At 41.4% G+C, this 22,617-nt stretch overlaps 1 protein-coding gene across 5 annotated transcripts in view; it reads right to left on the reverse strand.

The window, feature by feature from the left end:
• TSPAN4 (tetraspanin 4) overlaps positions 1-22,617 on the reverse strand; it is a 420,491-nt gene that overhangs the window by 65,001 nt on the left and 332,873 nt on the right. For all 5 annotated transcript variants that reach the window (XM_066552988.1, XM_066552989.1, XM_066552990.1 and 2 more), the window contains one exon: positions 7,122-7,313. In XM_066552988.1, the coding sequence (XP_066409085.1) occupies positions 7,122-7,313 (192 nt within the window). The remainder of the gene's footprint in view (positions 1-7,121; positions 7,314-22,617) is intronic.

A 22,617-nucleotide genomic window follows, 5' to 3' on the forward strand; every position in this document is an offset into this window, starting at 1 on the left:
TTCCATAAATGAGAATCTTTTGATCTGGATAGTCACACAGCATCAGTGCATTCCACAGCTGGTCCTGACCTAATATCAAGTTTTAATTCTCATTTTATTCATCCCAGCAGCTGTGATGACTACTTGCTTATTAACACAAAGTTATCATTTCAATTAAACTGAACACACAGATCTGCCTGTTAATGATTATTTTCCTTCCCCTTCTCATTAACCATTGTTTCAGCTTTTCTACAATAAAAATCAGGGTTATCCACAAATCAGGATATATCAGAATAAGGGGAAGTGGGTGTATCTAAGCCACTTTGTTAATCCTGTCAATTAACACAATTTTGTTAATGCTTGATGTGATGGAACATACCCAACCTTGGTGCTTTATAAGAAGGCAGCTGGCTTCAGATAATCAGAGAAGAAGCAGCATTTTGGCTGTTTCAAGCCCTTTCCCTTTTTAAATTTATTCTCATGTAGGTAATGTGTGGAGATTGATCCCCTCATCCTCTTTTGACTACATTATTGGCCATGCTGCATCCCAACCAGAGCAGAAGAATGCGTTTTTAGCACCAAATCATTGGAGGGAAAAAAAAGTGCCAAAAAATCTGAGGGTGAAATAAAGAACTACCTATGAATCTTATCTCCTGTTAGGACACAGGTTATTATTTAAGTTTCAAGTGTCTGGAAATGTTGTATCTCTACATGCATGCTGTAACAGCCAAATAGAGATGCCCTTCACACAGGGCCCCATACTGGTTTTTACCAGTATTCCTATGATCTCCTGGACCAAAAGTCTCTGTTTGCAAAAACATGCGCACTAGACCACGTTCACAGATCCTTTCCAGCAGCTTCGCTAAATGTTCTGTTTCACATTTAACTGAAGGCAGTGGTGCAATTAGGCTGATCAGCTCAGCTGGGACAGCCTACAGTGCTGCCCACAGAAAACAGCTAAGGCTGCCAATTATCATTTTCAACAAAACAAAAAATTGAGGAATAATTTTGCTTTGGGAGATTTACTTTTCATTTGGACACAATACATATGATAAAAGAAATCAGAATTATCATTACTATTATAGAAACATGGACTAAATGCTTTTTAAAGGTCACTGAAGCACACAGGATGGCTAGATACGTTCTGATGTAATCACACAAAGATGATGAAGGCACTGAGTTGAGATTTAGATAATTTGAGTTTGCTCCATGGCTCTCTCACAATCTCCCAGTGCAACCTAGACAAGGCACTTTGTTTCACTTTGCTGCAGCTCTCTGTCTAATGAGAATAATAATATTTTCCATTTGTCTTATCTAATTAGACAGTAAGCTCTACTGGTCAGGTACCTCTGCTTCCCAGGAGTTTTATATAGAATGAGCATCCTCATGGGCTGCCTGCAGGGGATACTGTAATACAGGTAATAAATTACATAACCCATTGTGATTTAACGTCAGGCACTGACACTTTTAACCTGGACTATCCATGGAATAATGAATGACCTTTAGCAAGCATACTAATATAGATACCTACTAAACATGTCCAAAAGGCAGAGAATTAAAGCAATTTAGCTCCTCAAATATAGATCTTAAGCAATTAACCTAAAATATTATGTTTACACAGATCCTTAAGGATCAGCTGGGTCAACATTTGAGCACTGAAGTATTTAATCAGGCATAAATCTCTTTAGCATAGAGAAATGGTCTGTTCAGGTGCACCTACAGCACCTGCCTGAAGTCAGCACTGATCAAGACACCACAACTGATTTTGTGTTTGAGTGGCAAAGTGGTGCCTCAGCTCCTGCAAGGACCTGCCCTCAGCAGGAAAGCACAATGCAGTGGGGTTAAGAGCACACAAGCCAAACAATTTTGTTAAAATTCACAAAGATGATGGATATGGCTAACAGGTCTGACGCACATCAGAACTGTATGGCAATTCCAAAGGGAAAACCAGCAAAGATGGATTCCTAATTTCATATCAAGATAACCCATAGAGATCTGCAGTACAGTTACATGATCCAGCAATGCAGGACCAAATACCTATGAAATTACATCAGTGGAAGTCCAAAAATTAACCTGCTCAAGTCAGACTCCTGGCTTATTGTCACTGGCTCAGGCCACTGACCCAACCCATCAGAACAAAGCTGCCTTTTTCTAACTACAGCTGAGCTTGTAGCAGAGGGACCTCAGTCACACAGTCTTGAGCAACAGCACTTGCAGAAATGTTAAGCAAGTCTTACTGAAGCAGGAAATAGGCATTGCTTGCCTACTTCATTCAACAATTCACATTTATATTCAGATGTAAGATTATATATACCAGGTTGCATACTTATCTCAAGAATGCCTGTTGTTTTGATTTCCCTAGAGAAATCTAATAATGAAAAAGTTTATCTTCTTTCACATTGCAGCTGGAGCAAATAAGAATCAGTGCAAATATCCATTTTTTGTTCACTGACATCTTAGAATGACAGCTATAAAATTCGCCCCATCTATGCATTTTTGCAGAATGCATAGAATAGTTGATGTTTCCTTTTATTTTTTTTCTTTACATTCTTAGATTTTCATATTATTCTATTCCTCTGAATGCAGAGAAATAGGAATAGGCTTGTTTCTTAAGAGACTAAGGAAGCACTGACTTTACATTTTCCTGACCATACATTGCTATGGAGTAAAGAATATAAGCAGTGGACACCAGGTAATTCCTTTCAAGTCAGTAAATCTTGAGCTTTAGACTATCTAAACTCTCAATTCAGAGACTTAATGTGGATCCTCCTGACTACTGCAAACAGCTGTGCTAAAATCTCAATTACAAAACTGAACTTCTGCTTTCTATCTCCTTTTCCCACCTGTCCTCTACTTCTCAAACCACTTGGTCTGCTCTCCCTTCTTTCAAAAGTCATTGCTAAGTGCCAGAGGTAAGTAATTACTAACATTCACACCTAACACCACAGCAGCCTAATACCAAAAAGAGCTTACAGGTGTGCTCTGACAAACCAATGCAAATGTCATATGTGCAGAACACACAGATACATGATCAGAGTCTCATCTGCTCTGCATCTTAGTGCATGAAGTGTAAATAGGTTCAAATGTCTCTCTGATACTGCTCACTTTTCATTCACTCAAACTCCATGGGAAATCTCATCCCTTGTCACATCATCAAACAGTAGCACTATTCCTAAGGCAAGGCCTTCCACAAATATCCCATGTCTACCATCACATAAACTCCTGCTCCTCCAATGCAGGTGGGCTGAGCTAGTCCTGCTTCCCCCCAGTTCATTTTAGGATCCCCACAGTGCTCCATGCCTCCTGCAGTATGTCAAATGTCTTCCTCCAAACCGCCCACCCCAATAACAGCAGCACCCCAATAACGCCCTCAGCTAGTAACTGCCACAGGCTTTCCTCTTTCTTCTGCTTTTAGGAAGCAGAGCAAGAAGTGCTCCTGTTGTATGGGAAACTTATCTTTCCTGTCCTTGCAGATCAGACTCCCAACAACCCCACATGAGGATGAGGTGCACTATGGGAGATATAAGCAAGCTGAGGTCCAAATTGCTCTTGGTTTTAAGCCAGGCCTGACCATGTAGTTTGTGGGCTTAAAATGCCACAGGTGTCTTCAAGGAGATCTTAAGGATGTGATTTCAGAGTGGGTTGCAAAACGAATACAGCACAGGCAGAGCATTCACATTATCTTTACTACTGGCTAGGGTCATATTTAATGTCCCAAGCTTTCTGCCATGCTATGTGGAGCCAAGGAAAAGGGGAGGTCAGTGAAAACTGCTACTCACTCAGAGACATGCAGCAATGTTTTGCTCAATGGAGTGATGTCTGATCTCACATATGCAGGATATAACATAAGTATCTGCCAACCCACCATGATAACATCCCTAGCTATTCCCCCACCTTGGTTTATTCCATTTGCTCTTTTTTTTGTCCACTCTTAAGCCTCACTTCATCAGACTATTGCACAGAGACTGCTGAAACACAAAATGAATGCATCATTCTTGCTTCTACTTCTTGCTTTCCCTTTCTTAGCATTTCCATTAAATAACTTTCCCATGCTTTTAAGCTCACCACAAATCAGTTACAACTGCCTGCAGACCTTGTTAACTCCTGCTTATCCCAGTTCCCTCAGTTTGTTTAGTTTTCCAAGTAAACCTGGTCTAGTGAAAGGTGTCAAGGGAGTTGGAATTAGATGATGTTTAAGGTCCTTTCCAATTCAAACCGTTCTGGGATTCTAGTGCTGCAGCTTGACAAATATCAGGAGGTGAAGGCAAATTACCCGAATGCATTGTCTGGGGACTAGTGCAACACAACCAAACAGCCTCCATCTTCCCCTCTTAAACACCTGTGCAAACAGACTTCAGTTGCTCCATTTCTACCTCCAAAGCTCCTATTTCCAAATGGAATAAAACATTACAAGAAGTTAGCTAAAGCAAATGCTTCACAGGGAGATATGGCAGCTGCATCACAGACAAGCTAGACAATTTACTCTAGGAGTGGCTGTCACATTTGTGGCAATGCCTCCTGGAGATATAAATTCAGTTCCAAAAGCAACCTTAGCTACTACCAGGACCGAGGCCAGATGTTAAGTGGCAGCCAGGGAGATGTTGAAAGGAGTGTAAGGACTTGATCCAGGAACAATTGTTAAACATTGTGTGTGTCACAGACACAAAAGGCTGGGAACACTTAGGAGCCTTCCCTTTACAATTTAGATGGTAAATCCTATTGCCAGCCAGCTGCAACAAAACAATCCTCTTGAAAAAGCAGACAGGGCATTTTTAGGGCTGTTAAAAAAACCCAGAGATATTCTGGGAAGACATAATTTTCATTGTGGCAGAACACTGTGTTGGGAACACCTGTGGAATAAGAAAAAGATGAAGGAATGTAGCAACCACACACCCTAAGAGCAGCCCTGGTTTGATATTCAGCAATTTCTTGAATGAAAGAATTTGTTTTGCTATCTGTGTTACTCAGAAAAATGGGAGCTGACCAAAACCAAATGCCCCAGCTCTAAACTTGAAAACACTTTCAAACACAGATCAAATAGAACCAGCAATGTGGGGAAAGGAAGACTAAGGACAAACCTGCATGATAAGGCTTTGCTCCCAGAAACAGGAGCTGCTACCACCATCCCTTTCTCTTCCAAAGACATAGGCACAATAAAAACAACTCAGAAGAACCCAAAAGTCTCCCTGGTATTGACTGACAGTGAGAAAGTACCAATGCAATGCAATGTGGAAAGTTACTCTAGACCAAATAAAAACTGAATTCAATGTGGACTAATGAAACTCTATTTCAACCCTCTACAGTTGGGCTTATTCAGAATTAAAGTAGCTATAATCAACTCTAACATAACTCAATTTTAAAGAAAAAATTGAGTAAAATAGAGGCCACACTGAATAGCTACAGTACAGAAAGGTAAGGACAGGCAGACAGAGTGAAATGTGGGTACCAAATCAGATCAAGCTTCCCCATTCTCCTGTGCAGAGAGTTCCTAAATGAATTTGGATTCCTTTGCATTACTTAACTTGATCCATCAAGTGCAGTCCCTACGTCAGGCCCTGAGGGACACTGGATTCTGAGTGCTGTGCACGTCAGCAGGAGCAGCACCTGCAGCGTTTCCATCTCCCATGGATGCCCAGCTCAGGGGGCTGAGTGCATTCATCCTACCTGGGCAATGATGGCTGATCAAGGGAGTCTCTGCCCTTGCCAAAAGGAAAGATGAAGGGAAAAGAACCACAAGAGATAAAATCCTTAAACTCTTCCAGTACTGAGGACTGCCTGCCAGATCCTGACCTGATCCTGACACACAAGCAGGCACTGCTCACTGCTGTCACACCTGGGCTAGGCCTTCAGGAAAGCACAAAGTAGGTGATTAATTTTGCACATATAAGCTATACCATTAGACTTTGCACCCTGTGGGCTCCTGCTGCATTGGCATTGAAGCTGTAATCCATTACATCTGTCTGGGCACACACTTCCTCCACAAAGTGTGTATTTATAGGAGTGTTAAAAATGTCAAGGACTTTCAGCTTCAGATTCTGACTTCAGCCTTCCCTGTTTAGATTTTCACTCACATAACTGCCTTAATTTCCATTTATATTGTTCCTTTTAGTTTCAAGACACATACATAGCCTTTACTAGCCTAGACTGACTACCTCTGACTGCCTAAAAATCAGCAGAAATAACTGATTAAGGCAAGGGCCTGGAAAAAGTCCTCTATTGAGGCATGGAATCTCAGTCACTTAAGAGATTTGAGGGCTTGTGTGCCTTAACTCATTCTGTACTTCCCAGGGAAAAAAAATTATTATGTGAAGCACAGTAAGGAACAGCCTTTTACAGAGGCATCACCAGATGACCAGCTGAACCACAGTTCCTCTTCACTCTGAGGTTTGCCAAACCCCATGGTGAAGTCCTAGACTTGAGCAGCAAGATCACCTCACTTCCTGGTCCTCATCTGAACAGGATGCAAAATACACACTTAACACCAACTACAGAAGATATTCACTGCCCCTAAATTTCACCTTGAAGTGGCATCAAACTGCATTTTGATAAAATACAACAGGGATGTGGCTCAAGCTTCTGTGAAATCATGGACAGCTGGCACCTTATTAATCTTTGATTTCACAGCAGTCTCCTTGTGCTGGCACCTTTGCTTCCGGACATCTCAGCTTTTGGAAAAACCAGCATTGTCAAACCTGACAATTTTATTCTAATTTTCAATTTAAACCAGAATCAACCACTTCAGAATCAACCTGTTTCCTGCCGGCATGGATGTCTCTGTCCTGGACTTCAGATAATCAGTGCCACTAGGGCAAACATTTAGAGTGGATTGCTATCAAACCTGAGTGAAAAAGAATTTAAAGATACACTACAAAAGATGTCTTCACAAAACTCTTCCTCTTCTCTGAAGAGGTCAAGGAAACCTCCACCACTAACAATTGCCTCCCTGCAGGTCTCATCCTCCATGGACAGCATGGCCAGGAATGACCCGCAGCTCCTCACGATTATCAAAGCCTGTTTCACACACAGCTCAGTCTCATCTGTGTCGAGTGGGCAGCTTCTGTTGAGATGCAGGTCACTGCAGCATGCATTGCAATAGCACCAGCATCACAAGACAGCAAACACTGCAGCAGCTCAATACTCACACTCAGCAGGAGGCACTTGTTTTCTTTGATGGCACCTATGCAGCCCACGAAGCCAATGATCATGACAAACGTCCCTGTGACGATCAGCAGGTTGGCAGCTGACAGGGATGGGAAAGAAGAGGAGAGGGTGGCAAAGTTCCCTTGGGTGACAGCCAGCCAGATGCCTACACCAAGGATTCCACAGCCTCCCAACTGGGAAAACAAAGAGAAACAAAGAAACTCAGTTATTGTATCCAAGAAACCCCAGATATGAAACCATGTCAATATGGCAGTGGAGCAAACCAGCAGTCACACCTTGTAAGAAATTATTTCTCCTTATGACATTTTCAGTAGGAAAAACAAAGGAGAAAGAAAAAAACAAATATAGAGAAGTCATCAGTAAGATGCAACACTCAAAAATTGTCACAGATTTCCTAAATCCAAGACACAATCTCCAAACCAGGTCTTTTGCTCTCTAGTTAAAAAGCAGACGCTGAGTAAAGGATAAATTCCCAAAGGGTCAGTTCTTGAAGGGATTGAAAAAATCCCTGTCCTATTTAGGAGCCTTAGAGAACTGCCCAGAATGGCTGAAGCATTTTTGATTCCCCATTCTTCCCATCCCCATACCCTGTCTCTCACCCTGACACATGCCATAAGCAAACCTTGCTAGAGCAGCCCCCTGGCAGGACAGCTCATACTCCTTAGTTCCTGCCTAAGGTCAAGCCTCTCCTGGAAGCAAGAGAGCATTTAGAGTGTAAGGCAAAGAGGATTTTGCATCTTTATCGAGTCACACAGCACAGCATCACTTAGGTTTCTTTCTTTCCTGCTCTCCCTTTAAAATAACCATTTTTTATTGAGTTTATAATTGCACTTTATTATCCAAATCAATTAAAGGCTTGGAATGAAATTGTGTTCATAGAGTAGTAAGCCAGACATATGCAGGAACATATCCACTAAATACCTGCATAAAGTGGATGAACATAAGGCAGCTCATGAACCAGGGAAGGAAAAAGATAGAGCTAATCCTGGGGCAGAGCTAAACCTCAGAAATGAAACACAGAGGAGAAACACAAAAGCCAAAGCAATTTCTTATACTAATTACTAAGGTTGTCTCTTAATGCCACTGAATTCCTCCCCAAATAACAGGCAATAAAGGCAGCTGTGTTTTAAAGGCAGCATTCCTCACCCCAGCTGCAAACCAGTCTGTTTTGTTCAGAGCTAAGGAATCAAACTACACCTCACATCAGTGTACCTCAGCTGGACCAACCTGTGTGTCTCCACTGAGAGAAAGCAAACTCCAAGGCACAGGGACTCAAAGCCCCTCATTTAGGAGTCTTTGCATATTCCAGGCATCCCCACATCACTGTATTCAACCTTGCACAAGTACCCTCTTACAAGTGCCCTGGAGGGACAGTCCATGCCCCGACCTGGCACACTGGAAATACCTCCCCTCTATTCCCACTTACAGAGCATGATCATTAACACTGTCCAAAATTATTAAAGAACAACCAAGGGAGTGGATGGGGAAGAATACCCACAGAAGGTAACCCACAGAAAATCATTTAGGCTAAGGGAGGGGATATAAAGAAATGCTATCATCATGGCCCAAGAGAAAAAAAAAAAAAAAGGAATCATAATATAGATAATATAGGAAAAAATTCCCTAAAGAGGAAATAAAACTCTGAAGGTCTACTGAACAGAACAGCATTGGAGGAGATGTATAAATACCTAAGCTAAAAACCAAACTGGTCAGAGTGCTGAAATACAGTCAGGAATAGCACTAAACTGGCTGAGGAACGGAATGAAAAGCAGAAGTGCACTTCTGCCTCTTCAGCTTGGTGGATATTAGCCTCAAGATCAGCCTCAGAGCTGCAGGCATGGGGAGGCTGCTCAAACAGCCCAATTAAGCCTAATGAAGGCAGATGCCCAAGAGCTGCAGAACCATGACCTTGCAATACATTTAGTTCTTATCTTCACTTCTTTGTTCTGAAGCAACTCAACAGCACCAATAAGAGGCAGCTTATTTCATCACCTTTCATGCTCACCCTGCTGCTAACACTGCTTTGAGTGGTACCAACACCCACAACCATCACTTGTATTGCAGGAGGTGGGTCCCACTGAGGATGCTGCAAAGGCAAGACCTGCTTGCCTGCTCCTCCATCATCCACTAAATTCTTATTGACGCACAATACTTAATGCTTGACACTTTGTTGCTTGGATGTTTGAATTCAGCATCTTCTGACTCCAAAGTCATTCTTGTTTGCAAAATCTGGAAATTCACCAGTGGCGTGAAACACCAGAAAAGCAGGACACAGTTCATGCAAAATGCCACGACCGGGGCTGCAGCCATTTAGATCAGGGATGAATATTTTAGGTCAGCTGTTCAGCAGGAATATCTCACTACACTGCCCTTGATTCAGAGATGCTCTGCTCTCCAGCAGCTCATTACATTCCTATTTTTGAAGAATTAATGCACAGCTCTTCCTTAGGTTGACTGACCAAACTTGAAATGCACAAAGGAATCCTTTGAACATTAAACCACCCAGCTCAAACTGGATTTCATAATGTCAGCACACATTACTGAAGACTGCTCCACTTTTGTTCAGCTCTGTTCCTTTTCCCACACCAGAATATCTACTCAGGGTCCCCAAATAAATTTACTAAGCTGTCACACGAGGCACATCCAGGAAACAGAGGCTGTCCTTAGCTCTAGACTTAACTGCTCTTTAAAGCTCCCCTTTTCCCCAAGGTGCAAAGCACACCTGCAAGTCTCCATCCAGTGGCCTTTCAACACTCAAGCATCTGGTTAGGGAAATGTTTAAAGAACCAGCACCCACCAAGACAGCCACAGGAGCCTTCTCAACAATAGCCAAAAGTTTTCTATTCCAGAACATTCAGAAAGCTTGCTCCTCAACCCCTCTGCCCTCCATTCTGAACTGAATTGGACTGTAATTTCCAGTCTGAGACCCTGGCATTAGAGGCATCACATTTACTTATTCTGGATCAGAGCCAAGAAAAAACAGTTGTAGTTGGCTCTATGCTGCATGTCTGTTTTTACTTCCTCCTCTTGATATCTAAGGCGTGGATAATTTTAAATGGTTATTTACGATGTTCCCCCTCCTCCACTTTTTCTCTCCTTACCCCCACCCCCAACCCCCAGCCCTTTTTTTGTGTCAAAGAGTGTCAGAAGCATAGTGAGGAAATGAAAAGTTTTGACAGTTTTCTGGGCTTGCTGATGTGCAAAATTAAACAAAACCAAACCCATTAACAGGGGTAGTTTTGACAATTTGGGGGCTTCTGCACCAACAGTGATACTGTCATGGTTAAAAGAGAAACCATTAAGACAAAAACATCAGAGAGAAGTCTCCAGCTTGAACCTGATCTACTGGCAGCCAAATGAGAGTCTGCATTAACTCCATTTGGTGAGTGCAGAATTGACTTTAAATTAAAAAAAAAAAGGTCCCCTTCAAAGATGCCAGGCTACTGACAATTGCATTTTTTAAAATTCCCTTGTGAAATGTTTAACACATTATTTGCCTAATTTTTCATGATAATCTGCTCTCTTGTAAGCAAGGCAGCTCATGGCAAAACCTGAAACAAAATGCAGTTCTCTCTAACTGCAGTTCTCTCTAACCTTTTTTTCCCAGTTGATGTTGCTTTTTTTTTTTTTTTTTTTGCAAAGTCTTTTATACTAAGGTCAAAACAATGAGACACCAGAAGGAATTCTGTCCCAGCCCTAAGACATAGGATATTTGAGTCAGGTGTTTGCTCCAGGAAAGACCTCAGTGTAAATCCTGAAAGGGCTGTTTGGTGCATCTGTGCCTCAGCTGCAGAACTGTGAGGAAAGGACAGAAGCAGTGAGATCTTTGCAAGCCCCGGTCTTTGCAATTGCCTGGGGAAGTAGCAGAATATTCTGCTCAAGACAAATTCCTCACAAATTTATAGAGCAGAGTCAAGCAGTACAGCAGGTGTCTTACTCTAAAAGCAGAGATTATCTGTCTCTTCTTCCCCAAGAGATACACAGAGGCATGCACTCGCTCTCTTGGCAAAAAAGCTGCCTATGGAATCAGATCCTCCAAATTGTTCTAATGGTCTAGAAAATAAATTATTCAGGCTTCAATGCCTACATTTAGAATTGATCTTACAGTATGATAATCAAAGTAATCCCAAACAGCCCTGGATATATGCTTGTTGAAGAAAATTATTCTGAAGTTACAGCTACACACTTAAAATACTGCAGGAGAAATTGACTCATTGTTCATGATAATGGTGCTGGCGTCTTTAAGTGGGGTTTTTTAGTGGTTTTATTACATGGAAAATGCATCTAATTCAGGTTTCTTGTATTGTATCTGATTTGGATCTACTCATCACACTTCCTCTTTTAGCCAAAAAAAAAAAAAAATCCTTGTGTGTTAAGAAATCCACTGATAACAGTATCCAAGTGGAAGATATGACCAGTTCCCTTGCAGGATTTTTCTCCCCCAGTCTCTAAATATTTAAACTAGAAGGGCTCTCTCAATCCCACTTTCATGAATGTGCCTCTTCCACCAAGTATGGAGTGAAAGTATACAGTGAAAAAAACCAGCATCTAAGTATCAACAGTAGTGATGTGAACATTATCCTGCAAATGTTCTTGTAATATCAGGCACACTTAAATTACTGCTGCTTTCAGCTCGACACAGAGAGGGGGTGGAAATGGAATACATATGTATATTGACAGGATCAAATGAATCAAGATTCTCATATGGAGAAGCAGGAGCATGGGTGTAAGTGCAGAGGCTGCAGTGCTCCACATAAACCCCTGTGAATGACCTGTCCCTGCAGCTGTTGCCCATCCAGGAGGGAGTAGCCACTTCTGGAATACTGTTAACGTCTTATTGCAAAAGTTCCATACCTTCTTGATGATTTCTCATGGGCATCTCCTCACAGCACAGCCAACAAACTCCAGCTCTCTTCCCAACCAGCTAACCCACTCTTTTATAGCACTCATCCTCACTGGACACAGCTGTGGCCTGTTCAGGGCAGGCTTGTTCCTAATCTTTGGGAATTACTGCAGCTGCAACTCCTCAGGGGTGAGATTACCTTCTGCACTATATTTTCTTACATTCTATCCCCCCACAGAATATACTTTCAAACACATTGGCCACTTGTGGAAAACATCTTCCAGAGGCAGTTCCTGGCCATTGCTGAAGCCCTCGTAGCCATCCACCTGCACCATGCCACCACGACCACTGCCGGTGTGCAGCAGGACTGAAATTGCAGGTGGTGTCCCCCAGCATGGATCAACTCTTTGGCAGAGCTCAAGAGATGTAAACTAGAAGTGTCACCTCAGTGTGGCACAAGCTGCATTTCCTTCACTAGCCCGAGGTCTGAAATTTAACATATATGGGATGGTAGAAGTACATTTCTACCCTTAGAGTATTGAGGCTCTGTAGTGTAGAGCTCTGAAGTGTAAAACTAAAGGATGTGCACAAATTCCATGCAAAATGGCCATGATCTGAGCTGTGTCCTTCCAGCAAGAATTTAAAAAGATCTAGGGGGAAAAAAAAACCAGTTGAAAAGAGATCAGTTAGTAGGGACCACACTCCTGGGAGTGAAGAGAGTGGAACAATAGCACTCCCTAAACACCAATATGGGATAGGAAAGGTGAATAGAGGATCATTATTAATTTTTCTCAAGATTAAAAAAGCTAGAGGTTATTTGGTTTGCAGATTGAAAACCAATAAAGTCAAGCACTTTTCCACAAAACATTTAATTAAATTCTGGAATTCATTGCCACAGAGTTTTGTGGATGTTGAAATATATGCAGGTTCAAAAAAGGGATTACACAAATCAAATGAGAGCAAGGTATCGCAGCATTTCTTATAAATGATATTTTACTTGCAGCACTTACAGGAGAAGACCTTAAACTATTAATTGGAGAAGCTGATTAAAATATCCTGTCTTGTCCCTCCTTTTTTCTTTTATTCTCTCCAAGCATCCCTGACTACGACCAAAAATAGGGTAATCAGCTAGATAAAACCTTTTCAACATTATGGGCATTTGTTTTTCCTCCTTACCTCACCCTCTTCCCCCACTAGTTAAAATGTTCACTTAGTGTTTGAATTTGACTTTTTCTTTTTGTTTGCTTGTTTGACTTGGCATCAGCCTACTGTCAGAGACAGGGTTATAGATATAGACACCAATCAAGGAGTTAAATCCCCATTTCTCCTTACCTTCATATCATATCCTTCATTTTGTATCAATGAATACATAGCTTATTTCAAAATAAAATTTAAAGATTTGTTTCATTCATCAAATTTATCTTATTTAGAAACAAATTCAAAATCCCTACCTCCCTCAGATCCACTGGACCTACAAATGCTGTATTTCTTTTCCTGTCAGCATGCAGATCCCGTTCAGCTTCTTCTCTCTCAGGAAGGGGAAAGGTAAAGGTGAGTGTGTAACTGAGTAAAGCACAAAGCATTTCAAATGCCATTCTCTCCAGCTCTACATATAAGCAGTAAAAATTTAAAAGCTGTGTGAAACTAATTGTTTGGCCCTGCCACCCCACATCCTTTTCACTTTCCTTAAAAAATTATTCCTGAATACAAAAATCTCACATTGCTATATGGGCCATTATGTAGAAAAGCAGCAGCCAAAGACCTCCAAGAGCTGCAGGCCTCCATCCTCAGATGGTGTCAACAGCACAGCTGATGGGTCACCACTCTGAGCAACAACAGCCAAGGATCCATCCTGAATGTCCCACTGGACATTTTCTCCTGAATTAATATCCTGCCTGCCTCTCCTTTTCAAGCCAGTGTCCTGTCAGTAGTGTAACACAGCACGTAGCACTCAATATAATTTCAAAGTAGGTGTGCTGTGCCATCTTCCACGAGCCTGAACCTGATACCCTGCATGACAGGCAAGCAACTGTTACATGAGCACAGGTAGCTGAGCACTACAATCCCAACCTGTGTTCTGCCTGCCAGCATGACATTCATGCCCTCACTGCCCTCTAACTCCACTGTGTCTTGTCAAAGGTTACAAGAAACACATATCAATAGCTCATGTTGCTCTTTTCCTTCCCTGTAGACCCTTCTCTCCTAGAAACAGGCTTTGTTTTAGGATATTCCTCCCAGTGCATGAGCCTGACAAATGCCAAGTGATTTTTATCAAGCTTAAAAGGAGCTCTGAAGTCCTGTTTGTAAACTACATGGGCAAAGAAACATCCCAAGAATGGCATTTCTTTTCATACTGTCAATAATGGAAACATTCAAAATGCTGCATTTTCCGTTACCCTGGTGTGGATTAAGCCTCAGGAACTTAAACCCCAAGAAATTCAATATTCCTTCTCAGTTGAGTTCCACCACTAAATTGCAGTATCATACCACTAAAGTAAATTTGGGGACAATTGAAGATGTCAAAAGACAGAATCTCATGCTGACACCCTGTTAATGGAAAACTGAATAAAGAGCCATTCAGGTAATCCCTGCTGTTTTATGAGTAGCATTCTCCTCCAAAATCATAGCCAGCTATCAACTACAGGTACAGAAGAACAACTGCCACATTTATAAGTTAATACCTCCAGCCTAAAGAGTGATGGTTTCCCTTCATGGGCTCAAAATTCACTGAAACACTTAAATGTGTGCTCAATTGCATCCTTATTCAGCAATGCAATAAAAGAATGTGCTTAACTGCCATTGACCTTAATTAGGCCCTTTTGTAGTGCATTGAATTGCCCTGTGCTGCAAAGCTCTGTCACCAAAGATGTAAAAACTTGCAGAAATAGAACAGTTGAGAATGACCTATTAAGGCAGCACTGCTGATAAAAGATTAAACATAATAAAAGAATCATAAAAAGTGGTGATTATTAGTGTCACAAGCATCTAATCTGGCAACCCGCCTAAATTGTAATTCAAATTAAAGATTCTGAGGAAGGCAGTGAGGTAATGACAACTTACTGAAACAGAGCAAATGCATGAGTTAGAAATGGAAAAGGGATGAATACACTACTACTACTGTTTCCAGGTTCTAGCTTTAACTGCTGCTGAACTAAAAAGCTTTTTCATCTGCTCCTCAAGTATAATTTCTAAATCCACCAGGGATTACTGTAATGAAATAGATACAGTTGTAATGAGGAATACATGCATGAGGTCTGGAATCAGAATCCATCAAATGAAGACAATCATTTAACAAAGAACCAGCAGTGGAAGAAGAGTGGGTGGGACCAGGAGTCTGCATTCTGTTCCACCCCGACAGCAATAAATAACTTTTAAAATTACTTTGTAGCATAACTTGGGAAAAGACCAGATCTGGAGCTCTAGATGCAATTGTAGTCACCTGTTGCCACATACCTAGCACTAAATACTGAAAGCAATAGAAGCAAAATAATTGTAAAGATTGGGGGGGGGGGGGGGGTATACAACACAAACTCTGTGATTTTGTAAAAGAGGTTGCTGACAGAAAATTTTACCTGAACAATTTGGTGAGATACTGAAAGAAATGGAGAATAATAAGCCTCAAACAGTGACTCCAGAGGCAACAGCTTAGTTCTTTGGTTTAGCACAGATTTCCTGTATTAGATAAAGTCCAGATTATTCAGTATCTTTAGTGCTTTTCTCTCCCCTGGAGGTACTGGATGGATTTAGAATAAATGGTAGTGAAATACAATGATATGAGTCCCATAGAAAACCAACGAAAAACAAACAGGCTCCTTACAGAACACAAAGATGACAGAGAGGGTCATTCTACTTCATATTACTTGAAAGTTTTTGAAACATGTTGTAACAAGTACTATCTGCAGAAAAATAAAATAAAACCGAATTTTATATTGCATGTTTAATCCATCCATAGAGGTATGCAGATAACACAAGACTGGTTGCTATAGAAACATCCATAGTGAACACAGATACTATAGCTGAAATGCAAAGTAAGTTGTGAATTTTAAAAAAACCTGCTGATACTGTAAAAAAAACCCAACTAGGTAACAGCTAAAGGTGATGCTCTCCCTCACAAAAGCTTTCAAAAAATAAGTCTCCACTCTATAAACCAATATTTGATTAAATATCCTGCACAAAGAATCTCCTGTGGTGCCCAGTGGCAGAAGCCAAGTTCTGGAAGCTGAGCCAGACCACAAAGAGAGCTTCTGGTTTCAGTCCTGGATTTGAGGGCAGGTAGTATTTCCCAACAAATCAGGCTTTTTACATACCAAGGCTGATTCTGAGGATCCTTTCTCAGGTCCCAGATTGTGCTGATGTATTTCATTGTGATTATGACTAATTTTCCTGATGGAGACCTCTGCAAACATAGTCTACACAATAGGTCTTGTCCAATTCTTCTGGTAGCAACACAGCTATGCCACATTCTGTGCTCCCATTCAGCTTTCTGAAGGGCACTCAGCAGCCAGTGTCAGGAAGGTTGTATATCAATACAGGATCACTACCAAACACTGCTCTCCACCCCACAGCTGACAGCAGAGGGCTGGAGGTGAGGGTCAGTGGGAACACGAGCACTGCAGCACTCCCCTCCTCAGTGCCACCATTGCTACTGTGCCTGAATTCTGCTCTTTTTCCAGGTACTGACAACACCTGAGGACAGACAAATATCCTGTATCATAGGAAGCCCCTTCCCACTGTTGTCTCTCTCTAAAGAGCTCAGGACTCTCCGTCTGATTTCTGGCCAGCCTAACTCTTTTTCAGGAGCTCAAGCCCTGCTCAGGAATTGAGCCAATTGTGAGCAGGGACAGAAAGGTTTTGGGAAGCAGTAGGACTCAGACACAATATCTCATTTCCTGAGGTTTAATTTTTCAAGGGGGTCAGGAAAATGACTAAACTTGTACACCACAGCTGGCTTATAATGAGAAGTATTTTTTAAACGGTCCCATCAATAAACAGCTCACATGGTCATAGGATTTCTGACATGTTCAGTATTGACCCCCTGATCAATAACAGGCTTGTGAGCAATAATCACACCCTAATAGCTTCACATTACAAAGCTCATCTTCTTTCACTTAACTCCATCAGAAAGCTAAGCAAAACACATTCTGAATCTTCTATGGATTCTTTTTAATGGATTTTTAATAATATTTGTACAAGCAAACAAAGTATTTACTACCATCTCAACTGCCTAAATTTCATGTAAGCAGTCCCTTGTAACAAAACCAGCGTAATGTCTGGAATAGCATATCTCACTTCAATAGCTCAAATGCCTTGTCAAGAAAGCTATTCTAATTGGGTAGGAGTACAAGAGAAAGCAAAGACTATTCCCTTGTTTTATGTTAGCAATTTTTAATGATTGTTTATTTATATTAGGCTTTGCTATGCAATAGCACATCTGAGGCTATTTATACACAATTACTTGTATCCCAAGCTACTTGCAAGCATGGGCAGTATGCCATCAGTAATGAATGCCACCTAAAATAATCTTTTTTTCTGCACTAGTTATCCCCAAAGGAAACATTACAGTCCCTTCTTATCACCAACCAAATATCTGCTATGGAAACATTTTAGATCCTTTGGAATAAACGAATTAAACAGATCTGTGATCAGCAGTTTCACTGCAACATACAGACAGGAGAGACCACAGATTGCCCTGCTTGCACATTTCATTTGGTTTTTTCTATTTCATGGATCTGAGGAAATGAGACTATGACATAAAAATGAATGTAAACATTCCCTCTGGGACTGTCCGAACAATGAGTTTACACTAAGCATTTCCTCCAAGTATGCCTCTGGTCACATAAGTACTGCTGACACTGAAGAAGACTTTGGGACTAAACTTCATCTTCTGTTGTCAAATGCTACCAGAAGCAAATACAACACAGGAAGAATGCAAGTATTTCTTCTGACCTGCAGTCTATACCATCAGCCTTTAGACATCTAGGGTGGTATTTAGGTCACCTTTTGATGTCAATGCTGTTAGGGGTGTCTAGAAATAAACATGGCTCACCATGGTCTAAGCCTGCCTTTGGTCAGCTGAATAGCTGCCTGGACACCATTAACAGCATTGATCAGAATCCCCCTGACCACAAGGGCAGCCCAGATGTCTGGAGTTAGGGCAACTCATATCTCAGCTCAAATTCACCTGCCCAGACTCTCTTTCACTGGTCATTGGAAGGAAATAGGCATCTTCAAAGTTCACTCCAGCCTATTCTAGAATATGCATCCAGACCAAATGACTCTTGGGGAAACCTACTCTGAGCGGTAGCAGGAAAGAACACCATGGACCACAAAAAATCCTTACCCTGTTACCTGAATGAGAGAAAAGATGGTTCTCTTTCCAAAGGTCAGGTTGTGAAGCTTTACAATCCACCCATGAGGTAATTTGGAAATTAACTCATCTATCCTTATTAATTAAAAGTACAAATTGCTTTTTTAAATTCCTTATTATAAAAACATGCTAGAGCATAGATATTAAACTCCCATGTGTGGTCCAATACACACAGAGAGTATAAAGAATTAAATTAGTTCAGTTTAGCAAGTCCCAGCCAATGCTCATGTAAAGCATTCACATACACTCATGCTTGCACTGCCCCTTACGTGTATTATTGCTCAGTAGCTCTTAACAAAGGCGCATGACTGACATGAATTTATAGCTTTTTTATTACTTTGCCCCTTCAGGTTATAAATTCATGAAACAGTTGTAGTTTATTGCATTTTTATGTTTGTCAGTTTTATTTACACACTCTTTCTTGCCATTAGATGGGAAAAAGCTTTTGGGTTTCTGCAGATTCTCAATCATTCTGTTCCAGGGCCTGAAATGAGATGGAAACAAAGTCTTCTGGCTCATCTAAAAATAAACGGTCATCTTAAAACTTCCTCAGCACATCCTTCCACCATAAACCACAACTACATAAATATGACTTCATAAATTATATATCTTAAGTTTTTGCACGCTCACAGCAGTTTACCAATAAAGGTTCTGCAATACCCTGCTTAAAAAAAAACCCTAGACATAAAATCACTGCCAATGATGATAAATGATTACAGCTTAATAACAGACAAGCTGACAAAGCTGAAATATCCACAGGGTGCACTGCAATTCGAATTCCACAGGTGAAATAATAAAAAGCTTTGTAATATAAGTGTTCCTGCCTTCAACAAAGGGAGGGAATGTAGAGAATGGCCTTGTGACACCAGGGTGTGCACTAATTCTAGAATGTCCCCCAAAACAAAACACTGAAATTTCATGCAAATTTAGTAGGCAAGAGAATAAATGAGCTTCGGGGCAGAGATGATGGAATGTGTTTGTGCTGGGTGGGACAGGTCTGACAAGAGATTAAAACCAGAGATGGACATGGGAGCAGGTTAGAAAAGAAAGGCAAAGTTTGAGAAGCATAACTTTATCCAAAGAAGAAGAAAAAGATTTTTTGGTTAACAAACCATATCCTTACATTAACTACAAAATTAGTTTTTCTGGATAGGAAAGTGGAAGGCAGCAGTGGGACTCTCAGTATCAAATCTCACAGTGAAGTTCAGGCTAAAAATCATATTTGTCAATCAAGGGAAAAGTCTTATTTAGAAATTCATCACAAGGCCACTTGGAGTCTGCAGCTGTGCTGTAGAGAACCTGCCCACAATTAATGACCTGTAGCCACTTAATGCTAAATGACTGATTTAAAATTGTAAATAAACAGCTCTGTATGAAGAAAATGTCTCAGGATTATTTCAGCCACCTTCATTACCATTCCATTAACAATTTCACAGGCAAAACACAACCAAAGGGCTAGAGAGCTCTCATCTTCAGATGATGAAGTGAATCCCCAAGAAGAACTCACTTCAATATTATTTCTGGCCTTTCTCAGTCTCACAAGATTGAGAGAGCTTTACAACACAAGTAAGAGCAGGACAAGTTTGCCAGGACAAAAACAACAAGAAGAAACCATCCAGTTTTCAGTCCACCTCCTCGCTTTCCGTCAAATGGTATGACTGGCCAATAAGAAGATTCTCTCTCACATGAGGCAGGTATCAAAAGCACAGAGCTGAAAAAGGAGGAAAGGATAGCGGATGAATGAGAGTCCTCTAACAAAAATGGAAAAATAAAGCAGAAGAACATGAAGGAAAATCCTTTGAGTAAACAGTCTAACACTATTTAACTATACTACCCTCTAGACTCAGTCATCTGCATGAATATTTCCTCTCCAACCCTGACCTTCATCCTGACATATGCTATCTCAGCAATTTTTGTTATTCTACAGAAATTCTGCATTTATCCCTAATTTTAAGATTTCCTGTGATCACTGAACCAAGTCTGCTCTCTGCTCAATAACTGTGGTCTCTGACTTGCCTATGGAGGGGGAAGGAAGGAACTGATGGGCCAAGAGGATTGCAGTAGAGAAGCCAAGGGTCGGTATGGCACAGCCAGAGAGGGCTGCAATCATAGGGAGAACATTGGGGACTGGAAACACTTCCCTAGAAGAAAGCTCTGGAGGAAAAAGCAGCATTCTCAGACCCAGCATCTGCCTTCCCTTCACTGCAGCAGCACAGGGAGAGCTGATGAAAATATGATGTCATTGTACCCCTTTATTTTAAGGGAAAAAGTTGCTGTTGGCAAGCTGCTGTATGGGTAATTGCTTCCTTTTTGGTCTAATGAACCTGAGATTTGTTGTCAGCCTTCCAGGGGCAGTGAAAAGCTCATCTATTTTCTCCATTTTATCTGGATAAAATGGCCATGGGATTTGCTCAGTTAGGCAGCATTAGTGTGAATGATTACAAGGAAGTGCTAAAGCGCCACCAAGACATTCATGGCACTATCAGAGCTCTGTATTAGTCCTCTCTAATAAAAACTAGTTCTTATAAAGAATAATTATCCTCAGTTGTAATCTTTAATAGCTATGTCTGGTGCAAGCAGCTAGAGCTAGTTTCTGAAATACTTAAATAAATACTTCTGTCAGGACCTCCAAGGAGTTGTGCTCAAAGTATGATGCTGTTCTCAGTGAGCTCAATGCTGCATCAAGGTCAGCTCTCCTCAGGTTTTCTGTGTAAAACATCTTCCTGCTCTGCCAAGCCTAAGGAAAGCACACTCTATCTTCCCCAACAGCTTTGTGAGTACAATTACACATGTTCTATATGCTTACACAAACTGACACATTACAAGAGACAGAGAAGAAGATATTTTAGAGGGAAAGAGAAAACAGTTTGCTGCACAGTGAGACCCTTTCTGCAGAAGTGCCTTCCCAGCCACTGCTGCCATTGAAAGATGGTCTCATTTGGGACAGGCCTGAGTCTGTCACACTTGCTTCACTCAGTACAAAAGTCCAGTACAGCCTTTCAGGCAATATAATGCTTTCAGCCTGCAGAACAACAACCCTGACTCAGGCAGGAATCCTACTGCTTAGTATTACTAGAAATAGATTAAAAATCAGGTTATTTCTCTTTCAGTCATAACAAGCCAGCTACTCCAAGCAGCTAAAATATCCCCAAAACTCCAGTGCTGCTGATGGCACAACAGCACACGGTACTTAGAATACTGAACACACTTTGGGGCATTCCCCTAAAAGGACTTTTGACAAGTAAAACTTTTGGCTTCCCTCACTGTTGAATTGCCAAAACAAGCATATCCTTACCTTAAAGCCAGCTAAAAATGGGAAAATAACTCTGACAAAGGGGACAAGGGAAACTTTCACGTCTCCTACCCGAGAGCAGTTCCCAGAAAGCCTGGTTTATTGCAGACACAATCTACTCACAATAAAACTTTGCTACAGGGCAAGAAAACCAACGGCAGGAAAATAATTTCTCTCTGCAAAGCATCTGCTTGCTGATTTTATTGCTGTTGCCATCTTGAGCTGCAGAATTAAATAGTGGCAATATTTGTATGAAAAGGAGGAATGCTCAGCTGTCAATGAGAAAGGGTTCCCCTCTCTAACATCACCCTCCAAATGCCCTCCTTTGTAAAATGAACTCTCAAAGGTTCTAGCAGGAAAAGAGAGATCAACACTTCTCCAGGTGCCTCTCAAGGTACTGATATATTCAACAGCTCTCCACAGAAGGTGTGGCAGAAGCAATTGGAGGTAGGGTTAAACAGAAACCCTACATCCCTGCAAACCCCACAAACCCTTCTGCAAACCCAAGCCATTGCCTTTTGCAGAGCAATGGCCACAGGGAAGTGGGAGGCTGTTCCAGCTCTGCAGCTGGAGTGCTGACCAAAGAGCACTCACTGCCTGTCCCCAGACCTCAGGGTTGTTATGCTCTGGGACATTAAAAGACTGTTTGACTGCATCCTCTGCAGTATCCAGCCTCACCCAATAAACTGTACCTCCACAAATGCTCACTACACTCTGTTCCTGATGGCACTGGCTGACACTTGGGGGCCACAATGGCTTACCACCACTTGTCCCACAGCAAACAGATTGATGCAAAGCCAGCCAAAGTCCTTCTAGCATAAACTGGGAGAAAAATATAAGCCAAGCAAGAGATAGAGGGGATTTGCAGCAATTCCAGCCTCATCTGGCCCATCTGAGACACTTCAACATGTTTAGCTCTGAGGACATGATTTCTATGTGACGCCAGATGGGCAGAGTGAGATGGAAGAACCACTT

This window comes from Molothrus aeneus, chromosome 6, assembly GCF_037042795.1.
Source record: "Molothrus aeneus isolate 106 chromosome 6, BPBGC_Maene_1.0, whole genome shotgun sequence".
NCBI lineage: Eukaryota > Metazoa > Chordata > Aves > Passeriformes > Icteridae > Molothrus > Molothrus aeneus.